Below are 15,399 nucleotides of genomic sequence, written 5' to 3'. Positions count from 1 at the left end.
TTCTGTGCCTTTGCAGTGCTTGGGCTCCAGAAACCTGGTGCATTCACCAGTTAAGGGGATGGACAAACTATGTACAATATAGCAGCAACTTTTCCTGGCCCCCAAGCTTTGGTGCTGCTGATTTGGGAGAAGGAGGAGAAGCATGATGCAGTGGGAAGTCTCATTGCTCGGAATACCAAACCACTTTTTGGTGCACAGGGTGTAAGATCCTTCTTTTTTGGGCTGGTGAATAAGCCTGGATGGGCCAATGGGAGCACAAAATGGCTCCCTAGCCTTAAAGGATGAGTAGATATGGGGCTAAGCTCTCCAGCAATTTTTTCCATGGGATGCAGTCTATGGGGTGCCAAGGGTAGTGACGATGGGGTTCCATGTGTTTATTGGTGATTTGGATGGTGGAATAGAAGGCTTCTTGAGCAAGTTTGCAGCTGATGCAAAATGGAAGGATGGCAAACATGTTGGAGGATGTGAACAAAATTCAGAAAGATCTTGACAGATTGGAAAGTTTGGCTAGAGCTAACAGGATCAATTTCAATGTGGAAAAATGTGAAGTGCTACACCTCAGGAGGAATAATCAAAAATAGAAATATAAAATGGGTGAAACCTGGCTGGATGGCAACACTAGGCCTTATGGCTGCTATGCTCTCTAAGGCCATAGACTGTGAGCTTTTTTGCTTTCCTTTGTAGCAGGGAGGGGAAGGGGTGGCCCTCTACCTAGGACCTCCTTAGTGTATATTGACAACATTTTATTGAACCAGGACATTGGCTGGGTTTGTGTTGTGTCTGGGTTGACGGCAGTTTTATGTGAAGTTTAGATTATGGTTGTATGGAATGGTTTGCATAGAGATGATCCTGCCTCAGGCATGGGGTTGAACTACATGACCTCTGGAGGCCCTTTTCAGCCCTACTTCTCTATGACACTGTGACCCCCTGCAGGTATGTGAGGCTTGTTTAGCAAGACTCCCCATGTGGGATGCCAAAGGTGAGGTTGACAAGACACTGTGTCTAACCCATATATTAACTGCCCCAATGGGGCAGGTCTCTGCAGTGTAAAGCAGCATAACTCCTATTTGCTTTTAACCTGAGTGGGGAAAATGAGGAGACATACCAGCAATACCAGCTTCCCAGCAATGTAGATCTCTTGGTACTGGGCAGACTTGCCCTTCAAGAACATGTCCTTGGGGTAGAGATTCTGGGCTAGGGTTGGAGGCTTGCGTAAAACCCCCATATTACTCAGGTTGATCCCTGAGAGTGGCACCTAACAGCCACTGGACCAGGCACTGGACTATATGCTGTGGAGAAGCACTTATGTGCATGCATGCACATGCACAAACACACACATAGGCTTTGCCCCTCAGCTGGCAGTGGAGTTAAATAGAACCAATATTTATTTTACTGTTGTTGTAGTAGTTTGCAGGGCCCAACTTCATGATGGATTTTTCCTGGATTGTGGGCACAAAAGCAAGTATAATACTGGTAGACCTGAGAGATGGGGCCTGCCATATTTTTAGGTTCCCATGATGTACCCATGAATGATTCTCTCACCATAACTTTCTCAGCAGCGTCTCCTCCTTTCTCCTCCCACCTTTCCTATTGTATGTCCTGCAATCACTGCTTTCTGTTTCAGAGCTCTGCTTCCTGCAGTCCCTTCATAGCATCCCTTGAAGTAAGCCTGATGCTTATGAAAGCTTGTGTTATGCATCTCTAATTTAGTCTATAAAGTGCAAATCTACCCTGTCTTCTGCCTGAAACCATTTAGACACAAACCCACAGGTAAACTGGCACAACTTGGACTCTGAGGGTTCTCTGGCAGTGCATCTCTGGTGGGTGAAATTACCCACATCTGCATGTCCTACAGCATAGGGCACTGGCTTATTCAAGGCTAGATGTACTTCTTGTTGCAGTCTTGCAGGTCAGGGTTACTCCCTCGGTGGCTGGAGCTGTAGTGAATGGATGGACATGTCTGGGCATGTGACATCCTCTCTGCTGCCAGTAGCCAAGTCATGCCCAGAGCTCATCTGATCCCAGCCCAGCAAGTTGGCAAAGCCCAGGGAGGTCCCACATAGTCCAGCCTCACCCAGGAGCCCAGTACAACATTTGTTGTACCATCCTGTGTGCTGTCTTGCTAGCGATGGTTCAAGGAAGATGCTCTAGGATATTGATAAAACACCAGTGCCTGGAGGATGCTGGGAAAATAGAAAAACTAAGCCCCAGGTCAGGTGTGCTTAGGTCAAAAGGGACATGAGGTATACCCCTCATGTCTGGCAGATAGGGATGAGGCAGGGAGAAGGTAGACATAATTCGCAGCATGAAATAGCTGAGAATGCTTGGATCCCATAGGCACAGCAGAACAGGTTGGTGACAGGCCACTCCCCCACTTCTTTGGATTCACCACATTAGCACACGAGGCCAGATGCCCAGCTGGGCTATATAAGCATTGCTTCATTGGAATCACTGGGCCAAGCCCCTGGCTTACGTATATAGCTTCTCTCCACCTGAATCAATGGGACAGACCTTGTCTGATGCAAACTAGGCATGCCTTCATTAGAGTGAATGGGGCCAGATCCCAAGCTGGTGTCAACCTGCCGGTGGACCTGTGCTGGTTTACACTATTTAGGAGATCTTGTTCAATATTCTGAGTTCTGGGCACTGTCTCTGGTGAGAGCTCAGCAGACCTGGAATGGCTCAGAGAAGGGTCCTAGGACTGCGCAGCCGCTTGATTCAGGAGGAAGGGGTAGAAGTACTTGACTGAAGGGTACATTTGCACTGAGAAAAAAGCAGTGTGTTTCACTCAGGTTGGCTAACCCAGGTTAAGACAGCAGTGCAGATAAAGTGATTTAGATTTTAACTCAGGTTAACCCAGGATACCCTGTCTGCACTGCTATTTTAACTCAAATTATGACCACCCTCTTTTTTTCTGCAGTGAAGCTGTACTCCCATGTAACTAAGTAGCAATGGGGCAAGTAGTGATGGAAAAGGGATACCATAACCAGCTACAGGTCTTTGGGAGGTGAAACTCCGGAGGCCAGAGTGTGACAGACAATCATGGGATGACACAAGACAGGGGTGATCAGAGCTGAAGAACGCTCTGGGAGGCCACAGTGATTGGAGCTGTACTGAATCAGGTCAAGTGGGCAGAAGTGGGGCTAGAAAAGGAGAGTTTTTGAAGCCACACTGAGCTGGGCCAAAATGGGTAGGAGCAGAGCCAAGCTGAGCTGAGCTGTGTCTTGTCAGTGGGCACAGAGCCCTGCTGTTTTGGTGGAAGAAGCTCTGAGATAGTGGGGTCAGTGGTGGGACCAGCCACTGTGCTAAGAGTTTCGTAGGTCTTTTTGTTGCCAGACAGTTGCTGAATGGTTCTTCCAAGCTGAGGCAGCAAAACCCTGGGGCAGAAGAGTTCCTTCCTGTGTCAGATGGTAGGGAGGGTGACTGCCCTGCCCCGTGGCATTATGTGCCCCCTGAGACACCAGGGAAACAGATGATCTGCCACCTTGTGCCCTGTCCTGTGGGAACTGAAGCCCACAGAGATGCTCACAGGCAGGGCAGATCTGGGATGGGTGCAGTCTGCAGGGCACGGTACAGTCCCTGTGGTGGGTGGCCAGCACATGAGGAAGTCCTATGAGGTTCACATGGATGGCTAGGAGATTAGGCAGCCCCTCTTGGGTCTCCGCTTCCGCTGACTCTTCCTCATGGCACTCAGGGCAGCACTGGAGGCCTCTACGAAGATGTTGGTGATGTTCTCCTGGAACTTGGCCGAGCACTCGAAGTAGGCGATGGCATGAACTGTTTTGGCCATGGACTCTCCCTGCCAGTGAGAGATGGAGCAGAGGAAAGTAGCATGAGGCCCACAGAAGGTACAAGGGATGGGGATAGGAGCCGGGCCTCTGCTGAGGTGGGGAAGCCATGATCACCAGATTTGTCCTCCCCTACCCGTCCGCTGGACCATGAGCTTCCTGGAAGTTTCTGCTGCCTCAGGAAGAGCCTGGCATGAGTTCAGCCCTCAGAAGTGACCAGGCCTGCAAGGTACCATTGCCTTCCCTGTAGTCCTGGCTTGGGAGAAACCATGATGGGAAGCCTTGGAGCTTGGTTGAACCCTGGTCTGTTATTACTGGAAGGAACTATTTTTCCTCCCTCCCCCCCAGGGTGGAAGGATACCAGCTTTGCACAACATCCTGGTATTGGGAGGGCATGTCTGGGGCAGGCAGGACTGGGAGGGTGCCTCACCTTTTGGTAGGTGATGGGTGCCAACTGGTCCTCATGTAGTTTCCTCAGCACAGCCTTGTCCTTCCTCAGGTCGGTTTTGCAGCCCACCAGCACGATGGGGACTCCCTTGCAGAAGTGATTCACTTCTGGGTACCACTGTATAGGGCAGAGAGAGAAAGAGAGAGAGAGAGAGGTGGGACCTGAGTCACGGGACAGAAGGTCCCTACATATTCCTAAGGGACTGGAAGCAAAAGAGTTCAGAGATCTCTGGGGGAGGCAGTGAGCCCGGTGCTCATGCCTGCTGAGCAGCAGTAAGAGGCCTTAGCTCTAAAAAGCACAACAGAGACCAGCAGGATAGGGCAAGAGATACTACCCGGAGCAGGACAGGAATGCTAGCTGTAGGGCTGTGCTCCAGTCCTGGTCCTCCCATCTGGCCTCTGTCCCTAATTAGTTTTCTTACCTTTGTGAGAATATTGTCATAGCTGCTGGGACTGGTGACATCATAGCACATGAGAACAATGTTGGCTTCTGTGTAGGAGAGTGGGCGCAGCCGGTCGTAATCTTCCTGCCCTGCCAAAAAGAAGAGGAGGCCATTACACCCCTCCTCTTAATGGGCATGGTTCCACCCCTGACCTTGCCTTGGCTATGAGAGGGGACTGGCTCCTAAAGGCACTGAGGGATGGGGCCATATAGCCAGATAAAGGACTAGCCATGCAAAACCTTCAGAAACTACAATCGGCTTGCTTCCCCATGCCTTGAATCTTTCTCCCATTCATTTGCATTATAAGAACAAGCCCCCTGTTCCCAGGATGCAGTTCTGATTATTCTCATAATTTTACTCTGTCTCTCAGGAGCACTCCGATTTTTCTAAATCCCATGCGACTGTGGATTAATCTAATTTTTCATTAAAAGGAAAAATAAAAAACAGGACCGTGTGCGCGTGCATGTGTGTGTGTGTGTGTGGGGGGGGGGGGGCTCTTCACTGTCACTGCTATAGAAAGACTATCTAAAAATCATACCTACTTGTAACAGAAAGGCTCAGAACACTTAGGAAAAAGGAAGAAAAAAGAGCCCTCATCTAATTATTCTGAAAAGTCTCAAGATTTTTTATGCTGATCTCATGATCTTCTGAGGCCTGGCTCAGGCTGCTGGAATGCACGAGGCTGAAATGCCAGAGATGTGTCACCTTAAAGTGCACGCAGCTCATGATGCCAGCAGCTGAGCCCCAAGAGGACTCTGACCTTAGGGTCTATAGAAACAAGGAGCTTCCGTTTTCCGGAAAGTGTTTTAAGAAAATGAAGTCTAAAAATACATATTTTTAAAGTGTATTTTTGTAATGCGCTGTTCTTTAAAAAACAGTGTTGCTTCCTCTCAGAGACCCTTGTGGCAGAATTGACCCGTGTGCAACCATCTGTTTCCCAACCCCAGATTTGCAAGCTAATACATTTTACATGATGATTTAGGGAACCAGCCTTGCTGTAACCCTTACACACACAGAAACTGTGTACAGCCTTGTACTCAGGAATGATTCACACAGCAAGCTATGTGCCAAACCCTCTGCAAACCTTCTGTACTGTACACATTCATCCAACTCATTCTAAATACATGACAAACCAGGGAGCAACTCCTGTGATGTGTAAACACATACATATACATGCAAATGTATATGCCCACAGGTGTGAACACTCATGCCCACGTGCACACATTTCCCCACACAAGTACATCAAGCCCTAATAAACCCAGAGAATGGTTAATCCCCAATGTATAACGCTAGCTCCCTCTTCTGTTCATACTGTGTGCATAGATAGCATCCTCTATCCTCTCCTAATACTTACCTGCTGTGTCCCAAAGGTGGATTTGCACTGTCTTGCTGCCAATCTGGAAGGAAGCAGTATACTTCTCAAACACTGTGGGCACATAGGCCTATGAGGAGGAGGAAGGAAAGAGGGTTGGGGAGTCAGCATGTCAAATAGACAGACAGACAGACTGTCCCATGGGAGATGGAATCCATTAACCCAGTGAAGCTCATTTCTCTGTCTGAGGCAGTCATGTATCTGAGCACTGGCTATCCTCTATGTACTGTTCCCCACACCACCCTTCATAAGGCAGGGCAACGCCCTGCCAGGTGGGGAATGTGAGGCACAGAGTGGTGAAGGGGGCTGGGGGCAGGAAAAAGGATGGGACATATCATTTTTTGTCTGTGATTTGGGTGGGGCCCAGGCAGGTTGGATCCTGAAGTGAGAGTGGTGGGCTGACCCCACATGTGTGAAGCTGGACAGGGCACAGGCCTCAGCCAGGGGCTGAACTGCTCATATTGTCAGGACTGAAGGATTCCAGTGCATCCACACTTAAATGGATAGGGGAGGTGTTGAGGGTGGGGGAAGAGCTAAATTTTTAGCTCATACAACTGAAAGAGCAGCTAGGCAGCACTTAGGTCCTTGTCCTAAGTGACATGGCCAAGGTCCTACAAGAAGTCTGTGGCAGAGCTGGCACATGAGCCCACCTCTACTGTAGTCCTAAACTAATGTCTTAACCACTGACTGGACCATCTAGTTATTACAGCAGCATAAGTCCACCCTTGCCCTGGTATAGGTGGGGGCGGGAAGGTTGCCAAGGTGCTTGCTGTGTGTGCTGCACTGAGGTTGGTTATTCATTATTAATGTTGTTATTTATTTGCACAGCACCTCGATCAGTGGGGACCAACCTTTTTGGCAGGCATGCTACAAATTAAGCCCTGCATCCTCCCCATGTGCCACTCTGATTCCCTTCCCTGGCCTGATCTGCTATTCTGCTTTTGGCTTTCTGCCCTGTGCTCCCTGTCTGGTCTGCTGTTCTGCTTTCTGCTCCCTGCCCTATCTGCCACTGTGTTGCCTGCCGCCTTCCCCATCTGCTGCATGCCACACAAAGAGGCTTCCCATACCACTCGTGGCATGCATCCTGCAAGCTGGCCACCCCAGCCTAGTCTCCAGCCCTGTTGCGCTGAGCCTGGGACACACCTAGCAAAGACACCACCCCTGCCCCAAGGAGTCTGAGTAAGCCCAGATCTAACAGGTGTGGCCCAAAGCAGCTGGAGAATGGTTGTGATCCATGGACTGAGCAGCGATTGTTCACCATGTACTCTGCTGAGATAGGGCTTTGCAATTATTACAACAGAGGTGAGTTTGAAGGGGATATTCGGACTCTATAGCTCACACCTTGGACTGTGACCTTTCCAAGAAGGCCTGCAGTTCCCTCCAAGGAGGGAACTGTAAGCAAAACTGAAAGTTTTGAACCATCATGCCCCCTTATAAATCCATGGTGCATCCACACCTTGAATACTGTGCCCAGTTCTTGTCCCAACACCTGAAAAAGGATATAGCAGAACTAGAAAAGCTACAGAGAAGGGCAACAAGGATGATTAGTGGAATGGAGCGGCTTTCATATTGAGGAGAGACTAAAGAAGCATTCAGTTTAGAAAAGAGATGCTTGTGCGATAAGGGTTTACAAAATACTCAACAGCGAAGAGAAAGTAAATAGGGATTTATTATTTATTCTCTCAAGAACTAGAGCCACATCTACATGAGACACTGACTGACTGCGCAGTAGCATCATGTGATGTGACACTACTGTGCAGTAGTAATGAGCTACTGCACAATCAGCATCACCAAAAAGCTATTTGGGGATGCTACTGCACAGTAACACCAGTTACTGTGCAGTCATTTAGTACTTGTATATGCAAGTACTAAATGACTGTGCAGTAACGAATGTGCAGTCACTGTCCTGTGTAGATGTGGCCTAGGTGTCACAAAACAAAACTAGTAGGTAGTAAATTAAAACTAACAAAAGGAAGTTTTTTTTCCACACAGCATATAACTGAAGTGTGGAACTCATTACCACCAGATGTGGTGGAAGCTAACAGTTTAACCAGAGTCAAAAAGGGATTGGACAAATTCTTGAAGGAAAGGGGCACCAGAAGCTACTCAGCATGGGTGTTTGGGATACAGCCTCAGAATTAGAATTTCCTAGACCTTAAATGCTGGAGGCTGCAAGTGAAAGAACAGTGAAAAAAAATAGGGGACATACCCAGTTCAGTCTCCCATTCAGTATCCACTCTCTGCCACTGTGTGACACAGGTTTAACTTTATTAGTGAATGTTAAAAAGGGAGTTACAAAGTTGAAGGGGTAGTAGGAAGTACAGCGATCTGGAGGAAGGTGACTACATAGTACAGGGTGGGTGGGGGGAGGATGTAATTAAGTTATATAGTAAGAATGCAGCTGGGTTGTGGGGGATGGGGAGCTAAACGCACAATGCTTACAAAGAAGAGAGGATATTACTATGTATCACTACACTTGAGCTTAGCTAAGAAGGCTAAGTATGCTGAGCTAAATGGACCTATGGTCTGATCCACTAAATGGCAATTCTTATGTTTTTATGACCTTGTGCTGTGGCTGGAAGAGGGACCTCACTGTAGTATAGGCAATGGCTAGGGGGATACAAGTAAGGCTGCAATCTATCTGGGTGCATTAATGAGCTCATAGCACTCAACTTTGATTGACTTATTGTATTCCCCCAGGGTTAACAGCCTCCCACAGGGCGTATCTACATGCCTGCATTTAATGTGCATTAGCCCAGTTTAAGACACATTAACGGTGAGTGTCTACATGTGTGCACCCTTAATGCTCCTTAAAAATGGCGATTTTACATTAATCAAGCCTAAATTTGATACCTGTGTAAAGCAGGTATCAAATTTATGCACGAATAGCTAAGTTACGTTAGTGAATATGTAGACATATTAATGCACAGTAATGTGGTCTGTGTCAATGGATAGACACTGCATTAGTGCACAGTAGTGCATCTGCACATGTGCTAATGCAATTTAGCTATTTGTGTCTAAATTTAATGTGCCTTAATGCGCATTAGCATATCCACGTGTAGACGTGCACCTAAATCATCTTAAGCAGAGGTCCATTAAGTTTAGGCGCATGTAAATACACATGTTGACATGCTCACTGTGTCTGGTTTAATATGCTGTGGGACTCACTTGGTGTGCTCTCAAGTGTTGTGCACTTTGAAGAGCTGCTCCTGCCTGGTTTAAGGTGGCTACTTTGGGTGTGTGGGGTGCAATGATCTCTATACTCATACAAAAAGAGAAGGGCCAGATCCTGAGGTAGCATAAATCAGAATCACTCCATTGAAGTCAACTGGGGCAAAGTTCTCAGCTGGTGTAAACTGGCATTGCACTGTCAGAATTAACAGAACAATTTCAAAGCCGATTCAAACTTTTTGGCTAAAATATTTTCCCACTAAAAAAAGGGATAGAGTCAATAATGATTTTTTTCAACGGGGAATTTCAACCATGAAAATGAAAATCATCTATCTCATTTTTGTTTTGGAAAAGAAAGAAACACATGGACAATTTGCACTTGTTTTCTACTCTTTTCCAGCTGTTTTTCTTTTTTAACCCATTGACTAAAGAAACAAGCGATATTAAAGCTTATGTTCTTTTTCCTTTTTCAACTTCAAAATGTTCTGTGACTTGATCAAAGTCCTGAAAACATTACAGCAGACAAACAATCCTTGAACTTTATTGATTTGCTCACACTGCATGCATCCCTTTTGGGATAAAAAGGTGGATGAACAGAAAAGGTGGGGGAAAACCCCCTGACATGTTTTCGAAAAATCGGTTAATGAAAAAAGGTGTTTCTTCCCTGGAATGTTCTCATATTGAACCCTGCAAAATGGAAAGCCCTAAATGTTTCAAGTTATTGTTCCCCCTTTTTTCCTAAGAGCTCTAATTTTGAGTCTGTACGGTTTTTGAGCTACTGTCAATATGTCAGTAAGGGGTGTGCTTCTGTACCGATATACCAATACAACCCCTAGTTGGGGTAGCAGTTATAGTGGTATAAACTTCCATAAATGATTCTCGTGAAATCAACTTACCACAAGGCAAAGATAGAATGAGACTTTACTGCACATCAGCTGCTTGGTGGTAACTGCCCCCATGCATGACTATCTCATGGTAAGTGGAAGCAAACCTATTGTAACTTTTTGCAAAGGCTTAGGAGTCTGTGGTTTAGCTTCTATTTACTATGGGTTAAGCATGTCCACATGGGCAGTTATCATGGAGTAACTGATGGGAAGCAAAACCCTGACCACCCTTTAGCTCACAGTGGGTGTGTCTACCTGAGACACTACTGTGCAGTTGTTACTGTGCATCTATATAGTACTTGTATAAACAAGTACTTGTCTATATAAGTACTAAATAAATGCACAGTAATTGGAGTTACTGTGCAGGAGCACTGGCAAATGTCTTTTAAGTGATGCTACTGTGCAGTAGGTTAATAATACTGCACAGTAGCGTATGAGCATTGTTAGTGCTGTGATGCACGACTGTGCAGTATTATTTGGTTACTGCGCAGTCAGCTTCTTGTGTAGATACACACGCCCAGTGGGCATGTCTACACTCTCATGAATGTGCCGTAATTATGGCTCATTAAGTTTAGTACCTGTAATGACAGATACTAACTTGATGTGCTGTATTTGGCGCTACTATGCATTAGCGTAGATGAATGGTTTTTTAGTGATGTTAAGGCTCATTAGACTAAATCTACTATTCATTAGCACAGTTTTTGCCCGCCATGCTAATGCACAGTAGAATTAGACTTCTGCTCATTAAGCGTCTCATGCAGACATGTCCAGTAAGTTGCTAGTGTGTCCATACACTTATATCTCCATAATTTAGTCCTTTTCCTTTGGAGGACAAGATCCATAGGCAGATCTATGCCACAAAAATAACTGTGTCAGTCTCTCTCTCACAATACAAGTAGGGGTCACAAAATGAAACGAGTAGGTAATAAGTTTAAAACTAACAAAAAGAAGTCTCCCTCCCCCCCCCCCCCCCACACACACACACAGTGGGCATGTCTACATGTGCACAGTCACTGCATAGTACCCAAAAATTACTGTGCAGTACGGGTGCATGTCTACATGTGCATGCCTATACTGTGCAGTAACTATGGCGACTTATGCTGACTTGGGCATAAATTTGCTACCTGCATGATTCAGGTAGCAAATTTATGCCTGAGTAGTTACTGCACAGTAAGGCATGAGTAGACACCTTACTGCACAGTAACCCTGTTTGTATGGACTGACTTAGGACTGATTTTAGTTCCAAGTCAGTCCACACACAGCATTACTGTGCAGTAATGCCTGCACATATAGACACTGGCATAAAAACCACTTACTGTACAGTAAATTACTGCTCAGTAAATGCATGTGTAGACATGCCCAGTGTGTAATTAAAGTGTAGAACTCATTGCCACCAGAGGTTGTGGAAGCTGTCAGTTAAGCCAGATTCAAAAAGGGACTGGACAAATTATTGGAGGAAAGGGGTATCAGCAGCTATTGAGCATGGGAGTTAGGGATATAACCGCTGAATCAGGACTTCCTAGAACTTAAATGCTGGAGACTGCAAGTGAGACAGGGATGGTAGGAAAACCCTGGGTCATAGCCAGTTCACTCTCCCTTTCAGCAACCACTCTCTGCCACTGTATGACAGGATACTGAGCAAGAAGGATCTATGGTCTGACAGAGTAAATGTCACTTCTTATGTTCTTATGAAGAGGTGATGAGGTGTGACCCTCAACCAGCATAGCTGTTCTGGTAAAACCGCCTTGAGTAGACATAGTACAGTGGCAGAAATACCAGTAAAGCTTAATCTGCTTGTTGGGGCTGGAGCATGGTGTCCCATACGCCATGCTCACACTCAGAATGCTTTGCTGGTACAGCGTACTGGTAGAACACTGCTATAGCAGCCCTGGCCATCAGGGCCTAGAGCAGGGGCAGGCAATTATTTTGGGTGGAGGGCTGCTTACTGAGTTTGGCAAGCCATCGGGGGCCACATGACAGGCAGCCAGGGGCAGATAAATATTAATTTTCTAAAATTTTTAGGGGCCCCACGAGCTGGATAGTATGGTCTGGTGGGCCGCATCTGGCCCATGGGCCACATTTTGCCCACCCCTGGCCTAGAGTCTAAGGCTGGAAGGGACTGTCATGTACCCTGACCCATTTTCTCTCACAAAAGCAGGGCTTATCTACATAATGGGGTTATCTTCACTATGGTGGTGCTGGCAGAGCTATAGCAGCAGGTCATTCTAGTGGAGATGTGCCATGTTGTGGCTGAAGGTTTTTCTCCACTGTTGTTGCTACCATACCACCCTGAATGACAGAAGCTATGTTAGTGGAGGCCTTCTGTAGCTGTGTCCATGCAATCAGGGGTAGGACAGCTAGCTAGTACACCTATAGCTGTGCGGCGCTGTGGGCCTTCCACACTCCTAGTCAATGTACCTGTTCTGTGGTATAAATTAAGGCCTAAATTTTACTCAGTTACTCTAGTATTGAGCGTGAGAATGGAGACTGCAACACATTATGGAGGGAAATGATGGAGTCCGCTTTCTCAGTGGCTTCAGTACCAGGCTGGCTGCCTTTCTGGAAGAGATGGAAAATCCAGTTTCTTTAACAATGTGCTCCAATTACTCCTCCTTACTGTTGATAGAAAGGGCCTGGATTCTCAGGCGAATTCTCCTGGTTTCCTGTTCAGCCTTTCTCCTCTGGATGAAGGAGTGCTTTTCCTCCTAGTATTTTCCCCCAGTGAACATCCTTTTGTGCTGGAGCTCAGTCAGCTCCCTACCTTCTCAACTGAAACCCATTGAGCTCTTGAAATCCTTCCGTGAAAAGGACTTTTATTTTCTAGTCCTTGGATCACTTTTGTGGTTCCCTGAAAATTGCCAGCTGTCTTCACTAAAATGGAGAGTCCTGACCTGGGTATGTCCCTAAGGCTGTCCCTGCAATGGGACTAGAGGTCAACTCACTTTTATAGCTCTACCCACAGCTCACCTGGTCAGACAGCTCTTTCTAGTACAGCCATATCCTTGGGGTGGGGGGCGGGGGGGAATCTACATGAGTAGGAATCTACATGAGTCCCCAGCAGGCTCCCTCTGGACAGTGCTCGCTAGGTGGATTATGAGAACAAGCTATGTTGTGCAGCAGGAGAGAGCACACACATAGGGACCCAGAAAGGGGGTGCAATGAGGGCAGGAAAGGCGGTGTTGGGAAGGGGTCAGTAGAGATGGTTGGATAGAGCCCTTGAAGGTGGGGAAGAGTCCAGGATGAGGGATAGGGGTCTTTGTTTTTTGGTGGGGGGGTGGTGGTACTGTGAAGGGGGGAGTTATCTGGGACAGGTTCTTATAGGGCAGCAGTCAGAGGGAAGGGGAGTCTGTGGTAATGTTGGGCCCCAAAAAGGCAGCAGTATGAGGGGAGGGAGATCTCTCTGGGGCAGACTCAGGGTCCCACCAGAGGAGCAGTGTGCGGGGTGGGGTCTTTCTAGGTCAATGCTGGAAGCCCACAGGGAGTAGTCTGGGAGGGGAGGGTCTCAAAGAAAAGGTGTGTGCATGGGGTTTTAGGGTCAGGATCCCACCGAAAGGCAGTCTAAAGGCAGGGGAAGGGGTTTCATCTTTGCTGGTGCATGTCAGGGGGGTCCTTACCTTGGGGAAATCCCCCTTGGCGAAGACCATAAGCAGGGAGGTCTTTCCACAGCCACCGTCCCCCACAATGACAGCTTTGATCTCAGCCCCTGTAGCCTCTGTGGTCCCTGCTGTCTGACTGTGCCCCCTGGCTGCTTGATGCATCTCTGATGTCCTGGTACTCCAGAGCCCAGCTCCAGGACAGGGTGGCTTTGCACGTCTCTGTCACTCAGCTGTCCCGAATCACAACCTGCTCCCAGGAACCATCCTCAGAGCCGGGGTTGTGGAGGGGGCAGGATCTTCACACGTGGGCTACCACACCCCGTATGGTAGATCCCCTCTACCTCCTTCTCCAGGCCTCCTCTCTGCCAGGTGCCAGTGATTCTTAGCTCTGGGTCACAAAGCATGAGGCACCTGCTTCTGCTTCACGCCCAGTGCAGGAAGAGGGAGCCGCCCAGAGTCAGTGAGGTCCCCGCCCTCACCGTGGCCTGCCATGGTAGGGGAGGGGCGGGGAGGGAGCGGGGAGGTGGGGGACAGGTGTGGCCAAGAATGTGACTGACGGAACAGGCTGGCACAAGAAGAGAGTGAGAGTGTCTGTAGTGACACATACTGCTGGCATGCACACACCCACACCCACTACTCATGCAGGCACACACACATGCTTGCACTGGCATGTGCACTTATGCATTATACATAGTAACACATGCATACTGATCTCATAGCCATTTTCACAGTGCTTACATGTGTCAGCACTCACAAGCATTACATACTGCTCATGTGTGTGCACACTCACGTGCACCTCACGGTGGTCACATGCACTCATGCTGCACATGCATACATGCACCATTCAGTCTACTGACATACAAGTACGCACGTCTTCACTGCTCACATGCACTTCCATGCTCATGTGCTCTCAAACACTCATGCACATTACTTACATGTGTGCACACAGTATTATATTGCTCACACATACTTTTATTGCACACATATACACATGCCCAGGCACACTCTTACGAGTGCACATGCATTCATGCTGCTCATATGTACTAGTGGGCTGCTAAAGTACACTTGCACACACATTCATGTGCCCATGCACTCTACTTCCAGCTGCACATATATGCACTAGTCACATGGGTATGCATGCTACTTGCACACATTTACTCATGCTACTTGCACACAACCCATGCACACTGCTCACATATATGAACACGCACATACACACTTGCACAGCTTTCTCTTGTGCACCCACCTCTGTTGCTTTAAGCTGCAGGGGTGGTGGAACATCAAGTCTAGACCTGTCACTACTTCCCCTAGGGACTCTGCTTACCCTGGACAGCGAACTGTGAGTGTGCTGCCCTGAGGAAAGAACTTAAATACTGGGAGACAGAATTATTTCTGCTAGAGGTGCCATGGATATATGTGTGCATGTGTGTGCGTGTGTATATGTGTGCACACACATCGCTTTCTTAGGGCTGTGTTTCCCCAGCTTGATTCTATACTTACCTCCCCTTCCTGAAATTCTCCTTGGACATTGTGCTGGCAAGTGAGGAAGTGCATGGGGTTGGGGAAGGTAAAGTGTTTGTCAGTTTTAAGTGGGGCTCATAGCTATGGCTCTTGGGCTGCTCACCACTCCTGGGAGAAGTGCTACATGGACATCAGCTGGATCTCTGGAGCTGTAACTCTCCCCAAGAAATGCAGTAA

At 47.6% G+C, this 15,399-nt stretch overlaps 1 protein-coding gene across 2 annotated transcripts; it reads right to left on the bottom strand.

Moving 5' to 3' along the window:
• Window positions 1-1,362: 1,362 nt before the first annotated feature.
• RHOD (ras homolog family member D) lies at window positions 1,363-14,137 on the bottom strand. Of its 2 annotated transcripts, none has more exons than XM_019496785.2 (5): window positions 13,720-14,137; window positions 6,033-6,075; window positions 4,658-4,767; window positions 4,219-4,353; window positions 1,363-3,799 (listed from the first exon to the last, which is right to left on the bottom strand). In XM_019496785.2, exons 1-5 carry the CDS (start codon window positions 13,861-13,863, stop codon window positions 3,632-3,634), a joined length of 600 nt encoding a protein of 199 aa, XP_019352330.1. In that variant the 5' UTR covers window positions 13,864-14,137; the 3' UTR covers window positions 1,363-3,631. The 2 variants fall into 2 exon arrangements, with proteins under 2 accessions (XP_019352330.1, XP_006260153.1); XM_006260091.4 differs by having other exon boundaries at window positions 6,033-6,120; window positions 13,720-14,135.
• Window positions 14,138-15,399: the final 1,262 nt, after the last annotated feature.

This window comes from Alligator mississippiensis, chromosome 2 (assembly GCF_030867095.1).
Source record: "Alligator mississippiensis isolate rAllMis1 chromosome 2, rAllMis1, whole genome shotgun sequence".
Classification (NCBI taxonomy): domain Eukaryota; kingdom Metazoa; phylum Chordata; order Crocodylia; family Alligatoridae; genus Alligator; species Alligator mississippiensis.
This window is presented reverse-complemented; position numbering and strand designations above follow the sequence as displayed.

Excerpts from the sequence above, each read along its gene's own strand:
- RHOD (XM_006260091.4), bottom strand. The coding sequence starts at position 13,863 with ATGCATCAAGCAGCCAGGGGGCACAGTCAGACAGCAGGGACCACAGAG. Across the intron at positions 6,121-13,719 it reads CCAAGGGGGATTTCCCCAAG|GCCTATGTGCCCACAGTGTT; the intron begins GTAAGGACCCCC and ends TCCTCCTCATAG. Across the intron at positions 4,354-4,657 it reads ATGACAATATTCTCACAAAG|TGGTACCCAGAAGTGAATCA; the intron begins GTAAGAAAACTA and ends TGCCCTATACAG.